Source organism: Pan paniscus, chromosome 1 (assembly GCF_029289425.2).
Source record: "Pan paniscus chromosome 1, NHGRI_mPanPan1-v2.0_pri, whole genome shotgun sequence".
Classification (NCBI taxonomy): Eukaryota; Metazoa; Chordata; class Mammalia; order Primates; family Hominidae; genus Pan; species Pan paniscus.
The window spans coordinates 46,468,401-46,491,242 of NC_073249.2; the positions used below are offsets into that span (position 1 = coordinate 46,468,401).

A 22,842-nucleotide genomic window follows, 5' to 3' on the forward strand; every position below is an offset into this window, starting at 1 on the left:
TTTGTGTGGCCTTGCATTCATGGCTGCATCCACCTCCTCCACAGTGGCATATGTGACAAACCCAAAGCCCCTAGAGCACTTGGTGTTTGGGTCTCTCATTACCACACAGTCCGTGAGCATTCCCTATTGCTCAAAATAGCTCCTCAGGCTTTCATTGGTTATTTCAAAACTCAACCCTCCAATGAAGAGCTTCCTCAGCTGTTTGGGCTCTTTAGGAGACTCTGACTTAGACATGACGACAGGGAGGAGAGAGACTTTAAAGATGCTTCTTCGGCGGCGTCCACGGGCAGAACGGTGATAATGCTTTTGAAAACTGCAACATAGTGATGTTAGAGAAGCTCCTGCTTCAGAGGCTTGGGTGAACAATTTGAGGGGTGAGCCTGGAGATCATTAGATAACAATTATGACTTAAAATTATTTCAAGAGCTGATTTCGAATAAGGCAACAGATTCCCCCACCTACCTCCCTTAAAGTTATAGAGAAGACCAGAAGCAATTCAGGAATGGGAAAAATTCTGAAACGAAGGCCAATATGTGACTGGTGATTTATTAGGTACTATCTATCTGAGAGAGAGAGAGAGAGAGATACATATATATATATATATATATATATATATATATATATATATATATATTTTTTTTTTTTTTTTTTAACCCAAATTGACTATAATTCTTTTCCTGGTCTGTTAGCTGTGTCTGAAAAAAATTGTTTCCCAAGAGCCTAGCTATTTCTGGAAGATGGGAAATAATGGTGGTGGGCAATGGGAAGCAGGAAGGAGAAAGTGAACATGGTTACGTTTTGAGATGGTGAGCTAATTGGAAAAGTAGGATCCACGGTGTGTAATTATACATTTACAGGTGGATTCTGAAGAGCCAGTCTTTGAGGCTGTCATCAACTGGGTGAAGCATGCCAAGAAAGAGCGGGAAGAATCCTTGCCTAACCTGCTACAGTATGTGCGGATGCCCCTACTAACCCCCAGGTATATCACAGATGTAATAGATGCTGAGGTAAGTAGTGCAACACTCTCAGGATCCAAAACCTTGACGGACTCTTACCTTAGTGTTATGTATTCAAAATTGAGTATTTTAATGTAAGCACAGAGTCTCCTGTTTTGCCTCTCTAGGAATGCCAGTGAGAGTGGTGCTGGGTAGTCCCCAAGCATATTTCTAAGAAAAGCGAATTTCTTGGCAAGTCAGGCTCTTGACACAAATGAAAATCTGTGGTTCAATTTTGTGTTTTGCTGTCTTTTTGTTTTACATGCCTCTGAGTGTTTTATATAAACACCTGATAATAAACTTTGTCCCCTTCTCCATTAAACATAAATTGTTCCAAATTGCCCTTATGCCACACTTAGCAAGCCTCTTCATTTTTGACTTCTGGTAAAGCCAGCATGAAAGGAGTTTGATGCATTTTAGTGTCAACTTTAGTCATATCATGTTGAGTTTATTTATAAAAGTGTTTCTCCAACTTAAGTTATCTGTGATACTTTTTCATAATTTTTACCATATATACCACCTGTGTTGCCTGGACCATACTTCGAGGGAGCATTGATTTATAATATGTAGGTAACCCAGCAAGAAGAGTTCCTCTTGCTGACCCAGCCCTAGATCTCTTAGTTAACTACAAACAGTTTTTCAGTTGTTCACATTAGAAAAGTTGCAGCATGGTCAGTGTCACATCTCAAACTCTTTTTCTCCTGTTTGTGATTTCTGTCTTTCTTACAACCAATTCACATATCCCTTGTATCTAGTTCTTTACATTGTGTTTAGGAGCACAGACTCTGGAACCAGACTCGGGCCTGAAATCCCAAATTCACCACTTTGTGAACTTAATATGTCTTAATATATTTGTGCCTTAGCTTTCTTATGTGTAAAACAGGGATGATAATAGTACCTTCCTCATAGGTTCTTGTTAGCATTGAGTAAGTTACTATGTGAAAACTTTTAAAACCAAGTCTTTGTACATAAGTGTTTACTACTATTTATTGTTTGTTTTCCTTTCCAGTTCGACTAAGAACTTCTTGGGTCAGGTTAATAGAGGTTCCATTTAATTAGAGCTGTGTCCTTTAGGGTCCCAACAGGAAACAGATGCTATACTCAGGACAATTTTAGAAGAGGTTTTTTTAATAAAGAAGCTGTTTATAAAGGTGCAAGTTCAGAGAAACAACAAAAGACAGTGAAATAACCTGGATCTAGGACATAAGCTATTAACAGCCCCTAAGGCTGAAGGGACAAGGTTGAGGAGTGGTTACTAGAACCTTAAAGGAAAGAGAATCGTGTAGAGTCACTGCCTTGAGAGAAACCTTGACCTTTGGTTGGGCTGATCCCAACCAGAAGCTAGAAGGCATAGGAAGCCCTATTGACACAGTTCATATAGGCCAGTCTTCTGAGCCAGAGAGCAGAGTGGAAAAGGGTACAGAGTGAGTTGGGAGGCAAATGAAAGATGTCCAGTACAGAGCTGTCAGAAATAGACAATGGTAATTACAACAGGACTGTGAACCTTGGGAGAGATATTTCAGACAAAATATGATTCTTCCTGTCACCCAGAAAATAGCAGAATCTTTTTGGTTTTCCCCTTAAAATTCTTATTAGTTATTATGTACTTGTGTTTGCATAATCCCTGGAAGGGCATCCAAACTATGTAAAAATAGTTAAATGTAAGCGCTGAGATAGATGGGAAATACTGCTCAACATATCTGTTTATGTCATTTGATTTTTGATCCATCTAGTATGTTATCTATTTTTCAAGTAAATTTTAAAAATCATTTCTGGAAACCCAGAGCATGGTTACTACCAGCAATACTCCTGCAATCACAGGGCTTTGCAAACTGGTTTTCTGTAGTCAGAAGTTAATTATTTGCATGTGCCCTTTGTACTCTTATAGTATTACAGGTATCCCCAGTGCCTAACTCTACTGTCTGCTGTATTTTAGCCTTTTATCCGCTGTAGTTTACAATGCAGGGATCTGGTTGATGAAGCAAAGAAGTTTCATCTGAGGCCTGAACTTCGGAGTCAGATGCAGGGACCCAGGACAAGGGCTCGCCTAGGTAAGCTGGTATCTCGGCAGAATGAGGGGATGCTTTTCAACTACTTCTTGCACGTGACAACGTAGTTGAAGATAACACTCTATAAGAAGTACAGACACCTCATTTCAGACCTTTTCTTCCATCATCTCAGACAAGTCACTCTACCACTCAAAGCTTTCTTTCCTATAAATCAAGGATGTCTTCTCTATCTACTTCACATAATTATTTGGAAATTAAATGAGATAAAATATAAAAGCACTTCATACATTGTCAGGCATTACATAATATGTTACAATTTTTTGTCAATATTATTTAGATTCTGTGAATTAGAGATAATTTTAGTGCCACATAGTGGCATGTAAGTAGTATATGCTTCCATCCACCTCTTCACTTCCCCTTATGTGGTTTTTCCATTCCGGAATGAAGAGAGGAAGAAAAGGAGCCCAGTGTGGTAGAAAGTACATGGGTTTTGGCAGTTACTGTTGGTGCAGGTACCAGTTTACCTCATACTAGATATAATAACTTGGGCAGGAACCTTAACCTCTGTGTGCTTCAGTTGCCTCATCTGTAAATGGAATCATCATAGAACCTGCCTGTAACATTGTTATGAAGAGTAAATAAAGTTATTTATGTAAAGCCTTAAAACACTTCTTGGCACATAATAACTATGTGTATTAGCTATTATCTTAGCAAATAGACCTAGGTTCAAGTCCAAGCCCCAGCAATGACTGGTTGGGCAAGGTATCAATTTATCTGAGCCTATACGTCTACCACTAAGATGAGAGTTAGTGTCTTATCTCAGTGTTGGGAGGATTGAATGAGATAATGTATATAAGATACCTAACACTATAGCTGGCACACACTAAATACTCAGATATCACCATACTTTCCATTTCCTATTCTCTTTGCTTCACTGTCCAAAAGCCTAGGTGTATAGTGTATAAAAACATTTTATAAGTTATGAATTACTCTATATGTATGGGGTGGTATTTTGTTTTATTGTTTCCTTTTATCTGACTGAGGACTCATGATGCGTGCTAAGGTGTTAGTTGATAAGCTGCTCACTGATGGGTTTAAGTAGAATGGTGATTTATCAGCTATCTTTTATTTTTTTTAATAGAAATGAGGTCTCACTATGTTGCCCAGGGTGGAGTGCAGTGGCGTGATCTCAGTTCACTGCAGCGTTAGCCTCCTGGACTCAAGCAGTCTTCCCACCTCAGCCTCCCAAGTAGCTGGGACCGCAGGCACGTGCCACCATGCCTGGCTAATTTTTGTATTTTTTTGTAGAGACAGAGCCTTCCTTTGTTGCCCAGGCTGGGTCTTGAACTCCTGGACTCAAGCAGTTCACCTGCCTTGGCCTCCCAAAGTGCTGGGATTACAGGCCTCATATATATATATATATATATATATATATATATATATATAATTTTTTTCCTTTTCTTTTTTTTTTTAAGACAGAGTCTTGCTCTGTCACCCAGACTGGAGTGCAGTGGTGCAATCTTGGCTCACTACAACCTCTCCCAGGTTCAAGCAATTCTTGTGCCTCAGACTCCCGACTAGCTGGGACAACAGGCGACTGCCACCATCCCCGGCTAATTTTTGTATTTTTGGTAGAGACAGGGTTTCTCCATGTTGACCAGGCTGGTCTCTAACTCCTGGCTGCAATTGATCCACCCACCTTGGCCTCCCAAAGTGCTGGGATTACAGGCATGAGCCACCATGCCTGGCTACCTCTCCTATATTTTTTAATGGCATAAGTACTGTATGTTCAATGTAGAACTTTTAGAAATACAGAGAAGCAAAAAATAAATAAAAATCATCCATAATCTTACCACTCAAAGATACTGCATTTTTTAAAAAAGAGAACTTTTAGATAGGGCATTGTAGATGGTATTTTCTATTACTGCAAGATGACAAAATGTGATCTGTGTTTCATATGCTTTATACACAGATACATATCAACACAAGATAGATGGAAGGACTGAATGTTGAAAAACTATGAGAATATTAGAAGAAATTATAGGAAAATATTTGTATACCTTCTGGATGGAAGTCTTTTTTTTCTTTTTTGTAAAATATATGTAACAGGCCAGGCACGGTGTCTCACACCTGTAATCCCAGCACTTTGGGAGGCCAAGGTGGGCAGATCACTTGAGGTCAGTAGTTCGAGACCAGCCTGGCCAACATGGCGAAACCCCATCTCTACTAAAAATACAAAAATTAGCTGAGTGTGGTGGTGCATACCTGTAATCCCAGCTACTCTGGAGGCTGAGGCAGGAGAATCGCTTGAACCCGGGAGGCGGAGGTTGCAGTGAGCCAAGATTGTGCCATTGTACTCCAGCCTGGGCGACAGAGTGAGACTCCATCTCAAAAATAAATAAATTAATTAAATAAAATATATTTAGCATAAAATTTACCATCTTAACCATTTTTTACATGTACAGTTGACTTATGTTAAATACATTGTTATACAATCAATCTCTGTAACTCTTTTTGTCTTAACAAGACTGAAACTCTGTACCCATTAAACAATAAACTCCCAATTTTGCCTTTCCTCCCAGGGTAGGAACTTTTTTTTTTTTTTTTTTTTTTTTTTTTTGAGAGGAAGGGTTGCTCTTGTTGCCCAGGCTGGAGTGCAGTGGCATAATCTTCACTCACTGCAACCTCTGTCTCCTGGGTTCGAGTGATTCTCCTGCCTCAGCCTCCCAAGTAGCTGGCATTACAGGTGTGTGCCACCACGCCTGGCTAATTTTTTGTATTTTTTAGTAGAGACGGGGTTTCACCACGTTGGCCAGGCTGGTCTCGGACTCCTGACGTCAGGTGATCCGCCCACCTCAGCCTCCTAAAGTGCTGGGATTACGGGCATGAGCCACCATGCCTGGCCATTACTTTTGTTTTTTAAAAAATAATTATTATTTTTAAAAATTGGGTTGGGTGGCCGGGTGCGGTGGCTCATGCCTGTAATCCCAGCACTTTGGGAGGCCGAGGCGGGTGGATCACGAGGTCAGGAGATCGAGACCATCCAGGCTAACACAGTGAAACCCCGTATCTACTAAAAATACAAAAAAAAAAAGAAAGCCAGGTGTGGTGGCGGGCACCTGTAGTTCAAGCTACTTGGGAGGCTGAGGCAGGAGAATGGCGTGAACCCAGGAGACGGAGCCTGCAGTAAGCTGAGATCACGCCACTGCACTCCAGCCTGGGTGACAGAGTGAGACTCTGTCTAAAAAAAAATCGGATTGGGTATCCCTAATCTGAAAATCTTGAAATTCAAAATGCTCCAAGATCTAAAACTTTGAGTGCCAACATAATGCTCAAAGGAAATGCTCATTGAAGCATTTTGGATTTGGGGTTTCTGAATTAGGGATGCGCAAATAGTTGTGCAAAGAAATAATGCAGATATTACAAAAATCCAAAAGTGTCTGAAATCTGAAGCACTTCTTGTCGTAAGCATTTCAGATAAGGGTTATTCAACCTATACCATGAAAGCCAGTGACGTAGTGGAAAGAACCTGGCACTAGGAGATAAGACATTTTGCTTACTTTGATTTTTACTCCAATTTCCGACACTCACTCTAGTAACTTGCTGTTTGGACAAGTCCTTTAACTTCTCTGGGTTACCAGTTCTTTATATCAAGAGTTAATGTTCAGTCACTAAGGTACTTTCCAACACAGAAAAATGTTTCCTTTTTGCGTGATAGCACTCATTATTTGCTTATTAAATTGAACTAAAAGCTAATGAAAATTTTTGTGAATCAGTAAACCCAGAAGATTCTTTGGAGGTACATTTCTTGCATATCTCTGAACAGGCAGCAGAAGGGGCTCCTGCTTGGTTAGAGAACTTGCTTATTGCTCTGACCTTAAGGGATTAAACTATAAATCTATATATCTTCATAGTCTTGAGGTTATTTTTCAGAAGTTCTAGAAGGGAAATGCTGAAGCAGTTTCCAATTAGATTATTAGTATCGCTTTGTCAGTGCCTTAGAAGGTAGATTGTTCTTACCATCATGTCCTCTACCCATCTCTATGCATATTGGCTGCTAAACCAGCTACCAGGATAATGACTCTTCTGCATGCAGCAGAAGGAAATTAAATTGACAGCCAAGTTAAAATAGCCTGCCAAATAAGGGATTTTTAGTTATTAACCTTAGCCATTACTGTCTCAAAGAAGATATAGTGGAAATTACTTTTCTAATTTGTGGCTGTCTCCTTTTTTGAACTAAAGATCAGTGCAAATGGAAATGTGAGTCTCTGAACCCTGTTATTTTAGCAGTCCTGCATCTGCCTTATTTCTCTAACAACATATCACAGCACACACACACTCCCCTTCCCCTCCTTCTAAAAATAATGACCATGCCACTGCCAGGTTCTTCAGTTTTAGAAATGTGCTTTTTCACACTGTTCTTGTAAGATGTCCTAGGCAAGCTTTTCTCATTAAAAAGATAAAAATCTCACTTAACAAGTACTCCATCATTGGCAGAGAACAAACAGGCTTCTTTCAGGTTGACTCTTTCACTAGCTTTTTTTTACATGAGTCAGATTGTTTGAGTATTGGTCTCCAACTTAGGGTTAAAACATTAAAACCTTAGGAGTTCTTCTGGGGAAGAAGGACTTTCTAGGCACAAAATAGTGGAAGAAATGACAAAGAATAAAAATGTATTTGAATAAATTAAAAAATCATATACAAAATTATGATAAATTAGGAACATAGGTTTGGAACAACCCTTTAAAGGGTTAAAGGGTTGGCCTGGCGGGGTGGCTTACGCCTGCAATCCCAGCGCTTTGGGAGGCTGAGGCAGGTGGATCACCTGAGGTCGGGAGTTTGAGACCAGCCTGACCAACATGGAGAAATCCTGTCTCTACTAAAAATACAAAATTAGCCGGGCGTGGTGGCACATGCCTGTAATCCCAGCTACTTGGGAAATTGCTTGAACCTGGGAGGTGGAGATTGTGGTGAACCAAGATCGTGCCATTGCACTCCAGCCTGGGCAACAAGAGCAAAACTCCATCTCATAGATAGATAGATAGATAGATAGATAGATAGATAGATAGATAAAGGGTTAAAGGGTTAAAACCATTTGTGTGTAAAGAGCTCATAAGAATGCATGAGACAAGGCCAAGAGCAGTGGCTCACACCTGTAATCCCAGCACTTTGAGAGGCTGAGGCAGGCGATGGAGCCCAGGAATTCGAGACCAGCCAGGCCAACAGGATGAAACCCTGTCTCTACTAAAAGTATAAAAATTAGCCAGGCATGGTGACGCATGCCTGTAATCCCAGCTATTGGGGAGGTTGAGGCAGGAGAATCATTTTAGCCCAGGAGGCAGAGGTTGCAGTGAGCCAAGATCACACCACTGCACTCCAGCCTGGGCCACAGCGCAAGACGCCATCTCAAAAAAAAAAAAAAAAAAAGAAAAGAAAAAAATTAGTGGTCCCAGCTACTAGGGAAGCTGAAGTGGGAGGCTAGGAGGATGCTTGAGCCCAGGAGGTCGAGGCTGAGGCTGCAGTGAACCATAATTGCACCAGTGCACTCTAGCCTGGGCAACAGAGCAAGACCTTGTCTCAAAAAAGAAAAAAAAAAAACCAAGAATGCATGAGAGAAACAATAAAGATTTGAGTGTACAGTTCGCAGAAGGGCAAGTAAAGCTGGCTACTAGATACAAGGGAGGGAGTTCAACCTAATTAATAATAGGGTCTTATTAATAATAAAGAATTAAACATAATTTTTTGCCTACCAGAGTGTCAGAGATTTAAAAACTATCCAGTGCCTCAGAAAGTAGAATGAGTTGGCACCTTTATAGTGTTGGTGGGAGTATAATTGGTAACAGCTTCAAAAAGTCACCTTATGTCTCAAAGTAATTTTTTTTTTTTTTTTTTTTTTTTTTTTTTTGAGACAGGGTCTCACTCTGGCTCCTAGGCTAGAGTGCAGTGGCATGATCTTGGTTCACTGAAACTTCACTTTCTGGGCTCAAGCAATCCTCCCACCTCAGCCTCCTCAGTAGCTGGGACTACAGGCGTATGCCACCATGGTCATCTATTTTGTTTGTTTGTTTTGATACAAGGCCTCACTCTGTCACCATAGTGCAATGGCATGATTTTGGCTCACTGCAGCGTCCACTTCCTGGACTCAAGTGATCCTCCCACCTCAGCCTCCCAGGTAGCTGGGACTTGGGACTACAGGTGTGCACCACCAGACCTGGCTAATTTTTTGTATTTTTAGTAGAGACAGGGTTTTGCCATGCTGCTCAGGCTAGTCTTGATCTCCTGGGTTCATGTGATCTGCCTGCTTTGGCCTCCCAAAGTGCTAGGGTTACAGGTGTGAGCCACTATGCCTGGCTCAAAAAATTTTTTTCTAATTCAGGTTCATTACTCAGCATTCTTCCCATTTCTTTAAGAAAACAACCAGGAAAAGTTTCATATTCAGGATATTTATCACAGGGTTATTTATGTGATTGTTTATAACCCAAAATTATAAACCCTGAAATGCCTAAGAATATTATAACCATGTACTAAAAGAGTTATTCACATATTTGGAAAATGAAAAACATCAGGATACAATATAATATGGTCACATTTGTAGGTTTTTTTGTTTGTTTGTTTTTGGGTTTTTTTTTTTTTGGACGGAGTCTTGCTCTGTTACCCAGGCTGGAGGGCAATGGTGTGATCTCGGCTCACTGCAGTCTCCGCTTCCCAAGTTCAAGCGATTCTCCTGCCTCAGCCTCCCGAGTAGCTGAGATTACAGGCATGTGCTACCATGTCTGGCTGATTTTTGTATTTTCACTAGAGATAGGGTTTCACCATGTTGGCCAGGCTGGTCTCGAACTCCTGACCTCGTGATCCACTCACCTCAGCCTCCCAAAGTGCTGGGATTACAGGCGCTAGCCACTGTGCCCGGCCCCCATTTGTGTTTTATAAATGTGCAGAAACAAGGCTGGAAGGAAATTATGTTACATTTTGGTGTGTCTTTGTATTGTGGAACTATGGGTAATTTTTTTTTCATAATACCTGTCTGTATTTTCCAAGTTTTTTTAGCAGTAAAAATGTATATTATATGTTTTATAATCACAAGGAAAATACTTTTCAATTCTTTTCAACAGGGAGGGGTAATACGTGAGTGGGGATGGTGATTATACTAGTCCTTGAGTTATTTTTAAATTTTCTAAAAGAAAATCATTTTTGTGCTAGAAAAAGCTGAACAGGCTAAATAAAGACTTTAGATTTAACTAAAATTATATCCATTCAGTGTGAAACACTGTTGCTCTCATAGTTATCAAAAGTTCTGTTGGCAGTTGCGAGGAAGTTAATTACTTAAACTCACTTTGGTAGACAGTCTGTCAAAACACAGGATCTGTTGGGAAAAATAATGAAGAGAGTCCTTCACAGCAAAGAAGTTTGGGAATCAGTGATCGAAGGATCCCAGCCATTTAGAGCCATAAAACCCCTGAGTGGCTGGTACAGTGGCTCTCATCTGTAATCCCAGCACTTTGGGAGGCCGAAGCAGAAGCATCGCTTGAGTTCAGGAGTTAGAGACCAGCCTGAGCAACATCGTGAGACCTCCTCTCTTTAAAAAATTTAAAAAAAAAAAAAAAAGTAGCTGGGTTTGGTGGCACACACTGGGCTCCCAGCTGCTCAGGAGGCTGAGGTAGGAGGATTGCTTGAGCCTGGGAGGTGGGAGGATTGCTTGAGCCTGGGAGGTCGATGCTGTGGTGAGCTGAGATTGTGCCACTGCACTCCAGCCTAGGTGACAGAGGAAGGCCTTGTCTTTTAAACAGAACAAAACAAACTCCTTTATACATCACACCAACACCTCTTACGAAGTTCCACTGTAGACATATAGTTACCAGAATGTTTATTGGGAAAATTTCAGCCAACAGGAAGTACTGTCAGTTCTTTGCGTTTTTAATATAATCTATTTCCTTTCTACTTCTTTTCTCCCACCCTTCAAAAGGTGCCGGAAGGCACCTTTTTATTTTTATTTTTGAGACAGTCTTGCTTTGTCACCCAGGCTGGAGTGTAGCGGCATGATCTCTGCTCACTGCAACCTCCGCCTCCCAGGTTCAAGTGATTCTCCTGCCTCAGCCTCCAGAGTAGCTGGGACTACAAACGCACACCACCACACCTGGCTAATTTTTGTGTTTGTATTTGTGTTTAATTTTTTTGAGACAGAGTCTTGCTCTGTCACCTAGGCTGGAGTGCAGTGGTGCAATCTCTGCTCACTGCAACCTGCATCTCCCAGGTTCAAGCGATTCTCGTGCCTCACCCTCCCAAGTAGCTGGGACTACAGGTGTGTACCACCACACCTGGCTAATTTTTGTATTTTTAGTAGAGATGGGGTTTCACCATGTTGGCCAGGCTGGCCTTGAACTCCTGACCTCAAGTGATCCACCCGCCTCGGCCTCCCAAAGTGCTGTGATTACAGGCGTGAGCCACCACGCCCAGCCTTCTTTATTTTAAGTTACTTTATTTTATTTTTTGAGACAAGTTCTCACTCTGTTCCCCAGGCTGGAGTGCAGGAACACAACCTTGTTCACTGCAGCCTTAACCTCCTGGACTTAAGTGATCCTCCCATGTCAGCCTCAGGAGTAGCTGGGACTACAGGCGTTTGCCATCACACCTGGCTTTTTTTTTTTTTTTTTTTTTTCTAGATATGGGAGTCTCACCATGTTACCCAAAGTGGCCTCGAACCCCTGGGTGCAAGCAATCTGCCCACTTTGGCCTCCCAAAGTGCTAGGATTATAGTCATGAGCCACTGTGCCTGACTTCTTTAGATATATATATTTATTTTTGGGGGGTTGGGGGGTGGGGCAGGGAGTTATATAAAGCAACAGAAATAAGAGCTGAAAAATCAATAGAAAACTTTAAAATTTGCATAGCACAGGAAGTACCTCTTGGTTGGTGTGGGAATTTTTATTCATACATACATCATCTGCTGGCATATTCATCTACATGGGAAATGTGTTTGGATAGAAGGATCACACTTACCTTGTCTATTCAAGTCAGGAAGAAAAGAGGTGGAGTAAGAAAAAGGAATAGGTAGGGGAATAGTGTTCCCAAAGAAGAAACAAATAACTTGTGGTCCTAGCTTCTCCCAACTTGAAGTAATTTTAGGCAGACATAAAATTAGTTCAATCACTAAAGAACCCTTCATTCTTATGCTTTGATTTATTTATTTATTATTATTATTTTTATTATTTGTTTGAGTTGGAGTCTTACTCTGTTGCCTAGTCTGGAGTGCAGTGGTGCAATCTCGGCTCACTGCAACCTCTTCCTCAGTTCAAGTGATTCTCCTGCCTCAGCCTCCCAAGTAGCTGAGACTACAGGTGCGCATCACCGCACCCGGCTAATTTTTGTATTTTTAGTAGAGACGGGGTTTTGCCATGTTAGACAGGCTGGTCTTGAATTCCTGACCTCAGATGATTTACCTGCTTTGGCCTCCCAAAGTGCTAGGATTACAGGCGTGAGCCACACCTGGCCATGCTTTGATTTTCGAAGGAGCTGACTCCTGAGACCTACTTGCTGGCTCACTTTGGAGAGGGTCCACTTTATTTGGCAAGTACATAAGACAAGTGCTCTCTTAGAAAAACTCCATGGTTTATGTGTGAGTGTATATGTTTTATTAAGAAAAATCTCAAACATAAAAATAGTAATATAATGATCCCCCATACCCATCACTCAATTTTAACAATTATCAACACATAGCTTTTTCTTTGAGATGGAGTTTTGCCTTATTGCCCAGGCTGGAGTGTAGTGGTGCTATCTCAGCTCACTACAACCTCCACTTCCTGGGTTCAAGCATTCTCATGCCTGAGCCACCCCAGTAGTTGGGATTTCAGGTGTGTGCCACCACACTCAGCTAATTTTTGTATTTTTAGTAGAGACGGGGTTTTGTCTTGTTGGCTAGGCTGGTCTTGAACTCCTTACCTCAAGTGATCTGCCAGCCTTGGCCTCCCAAAGTGTTGGGATTACAGGCATGAGCCACTGCACCCAGGCTATTTTGAAGCAAATTCCAGACTGGATATTATTCCATCCCTATGTGTCATACTTCCACGTGTGTCTCTAAAAGATAAGGAAAAAAAATTCGGACACATCTAGAATGCCATTATCACTGTTTAAAATCACACAATTCCTTATTCTCACGTGTTTGTGTAATTTTTTTCCATAATTTTTTGTCGTTTGTTTTTGAGTACTTATGTTGTTCAAATCAGAATCCAGACAAAGTCCACACGTTGCTCGTGATTTCATGTCTCTTTTCAGTCTCGTTTTAATCCAAAAGTTTCCATCCTGTTTTGGTTTTTCCTAGCCAGTTTATTTCTTGAAGAAGCCAAGCTGTTCGACCTGTAGAATTTCCCACATTCTAGACTCTGCTGTTGCATCTTTGTAGTGTCATTTAACATGTTCTTCTCCCATGTATTGCCTGTAAACTAGTGGTTGGATTAGAGGCTTGTTAAGAGTCAGGCTCAGTTTTTTGGAAAAAAGACGAGGTGGTAGTGTGGTCCTTCCTATTCATCACCATTAGGAAGCACACAATGTCTCATAGTAATATATTGGCTTTTGAAATAATGATTCTAGCCCAGCAATTGATGATAATTGTCAAATCCATTACTTCATTAGGGGTTTATCTGTGTTTCCTGTCAGCTTCAAGGTACTACATTTGCTCTTTCAAGTCCAGGTTACTTATAAGATCACTTTGGTCTCCGAGATGCTTCCTAGTGATTGAATTTTCCAAAGCTCCAGCTAACTATTCTCTCCATGAGTTCTAATGGAGCACATGCACAGGGGATTTTCTCAAAGAGACTTTGCTCTTTGAAGAAAGCCAAGCCAGGTGCTGTGGCTCATACCTGTAATCCCAGCTACTTGGGAGGCTAAGGCAGGAGTATCACTTGAGGCCGGGAGTTTGAGACCAGCCTGGGCAATATAGCAAGACCCTGTCTCCAAGAGCCAAGGTAGGAAATATTTTATCAGAGTAAGGCGTTAGGGGAAGGGGAAGATATAAAGGCTGTCAGAATAGCTTCTTTGGGAAAATAGAGAAAAAGACTTTTCCTTTAAGACTCTAGTCTTTTGTTGCCTGGTGGTTTTGATGAATTGGCAGGGAATGTGATCATATAGTTGACTAAATTGGAGAAGGAAGTGTTCATGGAAGAGAGATTTTAGGCCAGGCACAGTGACTCATTCCTGTAATCCCAGCACTTTGGGAGGCTGAGGCAGGAGAATCACTTTAGGCTAGGAGTTTGAGATCAGCCTGGGCAATATAGCGAGACCCTTTCTCAATTCAGAAAAAGAAAAAGAGATTTTAAATCCATCACTTGGATCCTAAGTTTCAACATGTAGCTTTTTTTGTGACAAGGTTAGGAGAGTTCTTGCCCCATTACAACAAAAAGCCTCCCAATTTGAGTTTTTCAGGCTAAATGCAGAGAATGCCTTTAGCCTCTCACCTGCACTTAAGACCTCAAGGATTATGTCAGCCAGTCATCTCAATAGGTTGAAATGGTGCAGTGTTGCCGGGCACAGTGACTCACACCTGTAATCCCAGCACTTTGGGAGGTCGAGGCTGGCGGATCACTTGAGGTTGGGAGTTCGGGACCAGCCTGACCAACCCCATCTCTACTAAAAATACAAAATTAGCTGGGCGTGGTGGCACAGCCTGTAATCCCAGCTACTCGGGAGGCTGAGGCAGGAGAATCACTTGAGCCCAGGAGGCAGAGGTTGTGGTGAGCCGAGATCATGCCATTGCACTCTAGCCTGGTCAACAAGAGCGAAACTCTGTCTCCAAAAAAAAAAAAAAAAAAAAAGAAATGGTGCAGTGTCATGTTGAAGTTTGCTTTCTAGAGTTTTAATGTCCAGAAATTTAAGTTTCAGAGACTCGAGAGCTACAGCCTCAAGGAAAAATAACTCCCCATTCGTCAGCCTTATGATTATCTCCTATTTCGGATTGCATCCCTCAGCCACATAAAAGAAGACATCCTAGAACTGTTTCTGTTGACACTTCTCTGTGACTAGTTACCCATCCAGGGATGCTGAACTAACCCATCTTTTTTCTGCCTTTGTCTTCAGGAGCCAATGAAGTGCTTTTGGTGGTTGGGGGCTTCGGAAGCCAGCAGTCTCCCATTGATGTGGTAGAGAAATATGACCCCAAGACTCAGGAGTGGAGCTTTTTGCCAGTAAATAATGGTGAAACCATTCGTTGGGAGGGATGTTAAATGTCCTCAGTCTCTGCCTCCAGATCATAGCTAATCCAGCCTTAAGAGTAGAAAAGCCTAATAACAGGATGTTTCTTACAACAGTCTTGTGCGTATAGTAGGTACTTACTTAACAGTTTTTGACTGTTTAGATTAGAAGATTATGCCTTAGAAATGTCAGTGGCCCTGTGTCAAGGGAAACTCAGATGGCCACCACTAGTTAGGTGCCTTTCTAAGCTGTCTGTATAATTCCTAGCACATTTCATTGGTCGTGCTGTGTTAAACTGAACTGAATGTTAAATTGTGTTGAATTGAACCCAGTGTTTAGTTGAGCTCAGAAGTTTGGGCTGGGCGTGGTAGCTCACACCTATAATCCCAGCCCTTTGGGAGGCTGAGATGGGAGGATCTCTTGAGGCCAGGAGTTCAAGACCAGCCTGGGCAATATGGTGAGACTCTGTCTCTACAAAAAAGTAAACAAAAAAATTAGCCAGGCATGGTGGTGCACGCCTGTAGTCCTAGCTACTTGGGAGGCTGTGGCAGAAGATTGCTTGAGCCCAGGAGTTCGAGGTTGCAGTGAACTGTGATTGTGCCACTGCACTCCAGCCTGGGTGATAGTGAGATCCCAACTCAGAAAAAAAAAGTTTGTATCTGTCTCCCTCAGCATGTCTCTCAGTGCTGAATGAACAATAGTAATTTCTGAGAAAACATGGAAATCCAACCCTCCTATCTTTTAAGGTTCTTATAATAAATCCTCATCCTTTGATTAGCAATGTGGGAATACTTTTCTACTTTATGGAAGGATATCAGTCTCTTAGCCCAGTGCCTTACGGAAAAGAAAGGAGTCAGATACTGGATAACAGAAAGCTGTTACATCTTTTGGAAGCCTTGGAAAGAGGCAGAGATGCAGAAAGCTTGTATCTTTAAGAGCACCACAACAGGCATTTCGTTCAGTAGGTAGCTATTTGGGAGCCACTTGAGGATGAACCACTTAAGGAGGGTTCATGATGACAGGTGAAGAAGCAGAGAGGTGTGCAGATAGAACAGGGAAGATAGCAAAAGGTAAGGCCCAAAACTTGCCTAACTGAAATGCTCTGTACCTCTTCTCTCCAAATCCATAGAGCATCACTCGTAAGAGACGTTATGTGGCCTCAGTGTCCCTTCATGACCGGATCTACGTCATTGGTGGCTATGATGGCCGTTCCCGCCTTAGTTCAGTGGAATGTCTAGACTACACAGCAGATGAGGATGGGGTCTGGTATTCTGTGGCCCCTATGAATGTCCGACGAGGTCTTGCTGGAGCCACCACCCTGGGAGGTAGGCTGGATGTGCAGGGCAATTATTTCCATCTTACTGTGGCTGGACCAGGGTTTTTAACCTCTCCTGTTGTCTGGCAGGAGCATGAAATACGGAGAAAAAATTAAGGTCAAATGTTATTATTATTATTATTTGAGACAGGGTCTCTCTCTGTTGCCCAGGCTGGAGTGCAGTGGTGTGATCACGGCTCACTGCAGCCTCAACTTCCCCAAGCTCAAGCGATCCTCCCACCTCAGCTTCCTGAGTAGCTGGGACTACAGGCATGCACCACCATGCCCAGCTATATTTTTGTATTTTTAGTAGAGACGGGGTTTCGCCATGTTGCCCAGGCTGATCTCTAACTCCTGAGCTCAAGTGATTCACCCGCCTCGGCCTCCCAAGGTGCTGGGATTACAGGTGTGAGCCACTGTGCCCAGCCGACAAATACTCCTTTTTGCTTTCAGAAATATCAGTGTAATAGAAGCTGTTCAATATTCATGGATGTTTCAGTATTGACTACAAAGTTGGCAAATCAAGTTCCAATGTGCTGGGTGGGGAACTGGCACTAGTTGTGTTTTTGAAAACTCCTAGGTGGTCTTTGAATGCTTTTAAGGATTTTATTTTACCCCATTCTTTTTAGATGTCTTCCTTGTCTATAAAACTTAATTGACTTATCTCATTAAAAAATACTTTGTTTTTGCTCTCAGACTTTTAAAGGACCCTTGGAAAATTTGTAGAGGAAAGAGTTCTTAGAAATCTCTCATTCTCTAATAGTCTGTAATTTGTTTATTCTGAGCAGATATGATCTATGTCTCTGGAGGCTTTGATGGAAGCAGGCGTCACACCAGTATGGAGCGGTATGATCCAAACATTGACCAGTGGAGCATGCTGGGAGATATGCAGACAGCCCGGGAAGGTGCCGGACTCGTAGTGGCCAGTGGAGTGATCTACTGTCTAGGTATTGAGTCTGGGATGCAGGAATGGGAGGGAACTCAATGGGTAATGGACTGTGGGTAAGGATTCCTTTTTACCAGAATGATGTTCATAGACTTCCCTTCAACTAAAACCCTGGTGTGTCTTAATATATTTTCCATTAATTGGGATTATCTTTTTCTTATAAGCGTAATGTCAGATTTCTCTTAGAGTTATTGGAACTCTTGTGGGAAAATTGAAACTAAAATAATTAGTTGAAGCACTCAGAAAAAAACCGACCCGGAATGGGCATGAGGATTTACCACTCTTTCTGGAATGGTCTCTGTCTTCCAGGAGGATATGACGGCTTGAATATCTTAAATTCAGTTGAGAAATATGACCCTCATACAGGACATTGGACTAATGTTACACCAATGGCCACCAAGCGTTCTGGTAAGACCAGATCTGAGGGAGGGGACAATAGGCGATGCTGTCAGACCTTTACATATATAATGGTGGTGCATGGGACAAACCGTAGATTAATGTAAAAATGAGATTCTGCTCTCCTCCTTGTCTCTGTTTTCTCTAAATATTAGGATAAAGACAGTTGATACTTACAACTAGATTATAAATTTGAAAGCAAAAGCCTTCATGTCGTTGTTCTCTCCCTACGTTTTAGAATATCTAGTACAATTTTGCCTGTGTAGTACATGTTAAATAAATGTCTGTTAAATAAAGTCTCTAATGCATAAGGACAAAAGAGTAGCTACTTACCTTCACCGAGAGCTTTTTGAAGTGGAGCAGGCTGGGATATAGAAAAGGAGAGAGCACTGTGCTGTTCTAGTTTACTTACTCTGGGTAAAAATTGCTTCAGAACCATAATCACAACTCCTTTCCCTCCATCTACCTTTATTGCCGCCTTTTTTTCACTTCCTCCCTTTCTCCTAATTAGAAGGGTTGGGCTCTGAGTTAATGAAAGTAAAGAAGAGAACCATTTTTATTATTTATCTTTTATAATTTCAAGTCCAAGCCAAAGGGTTTATAGATGGAATAACTTGTGCTGGACTAGATTATTCTAGGCCCGTGTGGGCCCAGTCCATATCCCTCATCTACTGTAGAACTCAGCTGGTCATTAGTGACCATAGTTTATTTCTGTAATTCAGATTCTAGGCTTAGTACCATACATTTGCTAATGCCTTCATTTTCCCCAGGTGCAGGAGTAGCCCTGCTGAATGACCATATTTATGTGGTGGGGGGATTTGATGGTACAGCCCACCTTTCTTCCGTTGAAGCATACAACATTCGCACTGATTCCTGGACAACTGTCACCAGTATGACCACTCCACGATGCTATGTAGGGGCCACAGTGCTTCGGGGGAGACTCTATGCAATTGCAGGGTGAGGATTTAGAAATGAATCCAGACTCAATATGTAGCCAGAGCAAGAGTCTATGTGATCTGATCCTCATTTTTGGACAGAGACAAGACTTGGGTAGGGGTAGACATCTCCAGTGGCAACTTGATTTTTTTTATTAGATTTTTTTTATTTTTTAGAGACAGAGTCTTGCTCTGTCACCCCGGCTGGAGTCTGAGTAGAGTAGCTGGGACCACAGGTGCACGCCACTGTGCCAGACTAGTTTTTTATGTTGCCTAGGCTGGTCTCCAACTCCTGGGCTCAAGCAATCCTTCCACCTCAGTCTCCCAAAGTACTAGGATTACAGGTGAGAGTCACCATGCCTGGCCTCCAGTGGCAGCCTTAATAAAGGACTTGTGTGGAAAGGAATAGAAGGCAAATTTCTTTCTTTCTTTCTTTAAATTTTATTGAGACAGGGTCTCACCATGTTGCCCAGGCTGGTCTCAAATTCCCTCCTGGGCTTAAGCAGTCCTCTTACCTCAGCCTCCTGCATAGTTGGGATTACAGGCACGTGCCACTGCACGCAGCTGACTCATTTCTTTCTTTTGCTTCTTTCCCACTCAGATATGATGGTAATTCCCTGCTAAGTAGCATTGAATGTTATGACCCTATCATCGACAGCTGGGAAGTCGTGACATCCATGGGAACCCAGCGCTGTGATGCTGGTGTTTGTGTTCTCCGCGAGAAGTGACCATTGTTGGAGCACCATCCAGAGCTAGTGACCAGTCCAGTGGACAGTTAGTGGGAGAATCAAAAATCCTTTCCAGAATGTCTGTTTCTCACTACGTGCACCGAGTGATTACAGGCATCAGTGCAGTGATGATTGTACTTATTTGACACATACTCCCCGTCGTCCTGGTTCTTGTTCCTGAGAAGGGTGGGTAACAGATATTCCAGGAAAAAGAATGCACATTGAATGGATGTGAGGGACCACATTGCCTCTCCCACTGCTTTGGGGAGCACTTTCCTGTCATTTCTAACTTACCACATGCTTGGTGTACTATATGTATGTTGTGCCTCATATGTTGCAAAGAACTAAGGTGAGTATAGCCTACTAGATATGGGCAATATCCAGCCTAGATGATTGGAAAGATACCAGTTTAAGTAAACTTGGTAAAATCCAAGTCTTTTTTTTTTTTTTTCCAGGAACAACTACATTTTCTCATCTACAGGTAGCTAGGGGCAACACAGTTCCATTCTAGAGGGAAACAAAAGGGAGAGCCCCACAAAACTTTGGGGACAAGGGAGAGACTCATCTGACACTTCTTTTGGAGGTCAGGATTTGTATATCAGAATTGAAGTTAGAATTAAGTGAATTAAACTGAATTTGATTGTGAGTGAACCTAGAACAGCACTGAAGTATTACATAACCTGGAAGACTGAGAAGGGTATATTATTTGAAGGATCTGTTTATTTCCCCGAGGTCTTTCGCACTGGAGACAGCATAAAAGAGTGAACAAATGTTGGGATGAGAGAAGATGACATCAATGTGGGAGTTCAGTATAACTGGGGATAAACTAGAAGTACCTGTGATTTTACAGTCATCTTATTACCTGCCAGGGCTCATCTAGCCATGGCAATGTTTGCCTTGAATGGGGGTGAAAGCCTTTCTTTGTTGGGTCAAATACTACTACACTATTACACTTCCACACTATTTATTTGGGGATGGGCTGGGAGTGACAGTAGCCTAGTAGTTCAGCTACCTGATTACTGCCCCATTCTTTTAGAAGCACATGTCTGCCAAGGAGTGGTTTGTACTGCTGTGTTTGGTACATTTAGTCTTTTTTCTGCTATAAGTTTTCCTTACCTGTCCTTTAGTGTAGATTTTATTCATCACAGGACAGGATAATCAAGGACAACCAAAATCCTTTTGTTAGTTTCAGTACCTCAGCTATCAACATTTCTGAGCTATCATTCAATGTTCCTCTGTGTCATGGAGTGAAATTCTTGTTTTGTGGGTATTAGGAGTGTGGGAATGTGATAACTTAAACAACCTTTGCTCTGAAATTCCATTTTTCCCTCTTTCCCTGAGTTGTATTGACCTACAGAGTTAATTTCCTTTGTATTTTTTTAAGAAAATATTAAAAATCAGCGGTCTCAAATGCCGAGAGTTTGTGGCTAACCAACATTGCCTTTAGTAGATATTTGGGAGGGAAAGATGTAGGGATCAGCTGTAGCTCCTGTCTCTTCAAGTTGTTCATCTTGTGTGTTTGCCAACTAGTTCCGCTATTTCTCTGTTAGACACAGGTAAGAGGTAGCCACTTTACACTTTGGAGATTCTCATCAGTAAAATATTTACCTGATTTGCTATATTCATTAGCCCCTCTGACGCTTGGAGTTACTTGAAAAAGGAATACAGAAAAGACATCTTGAATTCACTTAGCACCCACTTGAATTTTAGGCTTTCAGTCACACCGGTCCTTTCTTCCATTTGCTTTGAATTGTGGCATGTGATATAAACAGCTATGCAGAAGGCCTGCAAAACTGAAACAATCCTGATGCTTCCAGAGCAAAAGGAAGGAGGAGCCACATGAGGAAGTTATTTTCCTTAAAAGATGCCTGCCAACTTTGGCAGATGGATTGCGCCTGCTAATTAAACCAAAGCCTATAAAACGTGACTTTTCCTATCTCAGGAAGAGATCCAGGGGAGGGTGAAGGACTGATGGCTCCTATGCTGTCTTCAGTGCTGACTAATGAGTTTCAGACCAACTTCACAAATAGTTCATACACTGAAGCCACAATGGTATGTTCTACAGAAAAATCAACACGTAAAACAGCTCCTTTTTCACTCTTCACAATCGTACACACTTTCATGTGCTCACATACATATACAGAGATACCCCTACTTTGGTGGTTCATCTTATTTTTTTAAGCTCCCATAACTGGCAACCAGCTACTTAGTTATCTAACCTGGGAAAACCAGCAGTTGCTTTGTGTCACCCCCATCACAATACAGACATCCAGCTAGTTTCTAAGTTCTGTACAATTTTAATTGTTCCAACTCCATTCCCATATCTTTGTTCCCTCTGCTAGCTTCAGGGCCTTTCTGAGCTAGACTGATGAGGTAATAGCTACCTGATACCTTACCTCTACTCTTTTTCCTCTCTTCAATCTAGCCCCTCTATTTATTCATAGGTTATCTTTCTGAAGCACAGGATCATTACAGTACTTAACATACAGCAGACAGTAAATATCAAACAGTTATTTCTGGCCTAAAATTCCACAGATTCCCATTGTTCATGTTATTAATGTTAAATTCCTTAGCATGACATTAAAGCCATGGAGCTCTGGGCCCACTCTGCCTTACCTACCTCTACTACCACTTCTCCCCACGTGTAATGTGGGTCAGCCACAGTGGTCTACTAACCATTCCTAAACTTGTTCTCACCCTTGTTCATATATAATACTGTTCTGTCTGAAATAATCTTGCTTTCCTGACAATCCTAGTTAATTAAGAGCAGTAGCTTTAGAGTTGTGCTGCAACCTTTCTGATCTTTACCTTTCTCATTTTGTGCACAAGCGTGCCGACCCCGTAAGGAAACTGATGATCTAGTAAGTTTCTAAAGGCGCTTTGACACATTTTGCCGCATAGTAAATGGTCACAATGAGTAGAAGAGACCAGCAATTAAAGTTTCCACTTATCTTTTTCCAATACCGAAAAGATACATGCCCCTCTAAGTAGTTTCCTATAGAAGAAGCTAATGTGGCTAAAACTTGATGGGAAGTCCGACCCAGATTCCCTTCACATTGCCCCCAATAATGTCCCCATTTATTCAGGAGACTAAATTCAGATCTCAGAAAACTAAACAGTAAGGTCAACCTAATGATTTGTCTAGGTTTTAATATTAAGTGAAGCCCAGTGACCAGGTGGGTATGGAGATGTGTCACTGGTGCCAAGAAGTGTCCCTGTCACAAAGCCTGCCGACACCTAGCCGCTTAGGTTAGGCAATGAATGAAGGCGCTTGCGCAGTAGAGTCCAGAGCGGGGAAGCGGGCGCCTGCGCAGAGACATAGTGACCGTCCGCTCGCC

At 41.9% G+C, this 22,842-nt stretch overlaps 1 protein-coding gene across 2 annotated transcripts in view; it reads left to right on the forward strand.

The window, feature by feature from the left end:
• KLHL12 (kelch like family member 12) overlaps nucleotides 1-20,915 on the forward strand; it is a 37,448-nt gene extending 16,533 nt beyond the window's left edge. For both annotated transcript variants that reach the window (XM_003823004.5, XM_063601337.1), the window contains exons 5-12: nucleotides 858-1,007; nucleotides 2,932-3,046; nucleotides 15,071-15,177; nucleotides 16,314-16,509; nucleotides 17,288-17,446; nucleotides 17,755-17,853; nucleotides 18,612-18,798; nucleotides 19,378-20,915. In XM_003823004.5, coding sequence (XP_003823052.1) covers nucleotides 858-1,007; nucleotides 2,932-3,046; nucleotides 15,071-15,177; nucleotides 16,314-16,509; nucleotides 17,288-17,446; nucleotides 17,755-17,853; nucleotides 18,612-18,798; nucleotides 19,378-19,504 — 1,140 coding nt within the window. In that variant the 3' untranslated portion in view covers nucleotides 19,505-20,915. The remainder of the gene's footprint in view (nucleotides 1-857; nucleotides 1,008-2,931; nucleotides 3,047-15,070; nucleotides 15,178-16,313; nucleotides 16,510-17,287; nucleotides 17,447-17,754; nucleotides 17,854-18,611; nucleotides 18,799-19,377) is intronic.
• The last annotated feature ends 1,927 nt before the right edge of the window (nucleotides 20,916-22,842 follow it).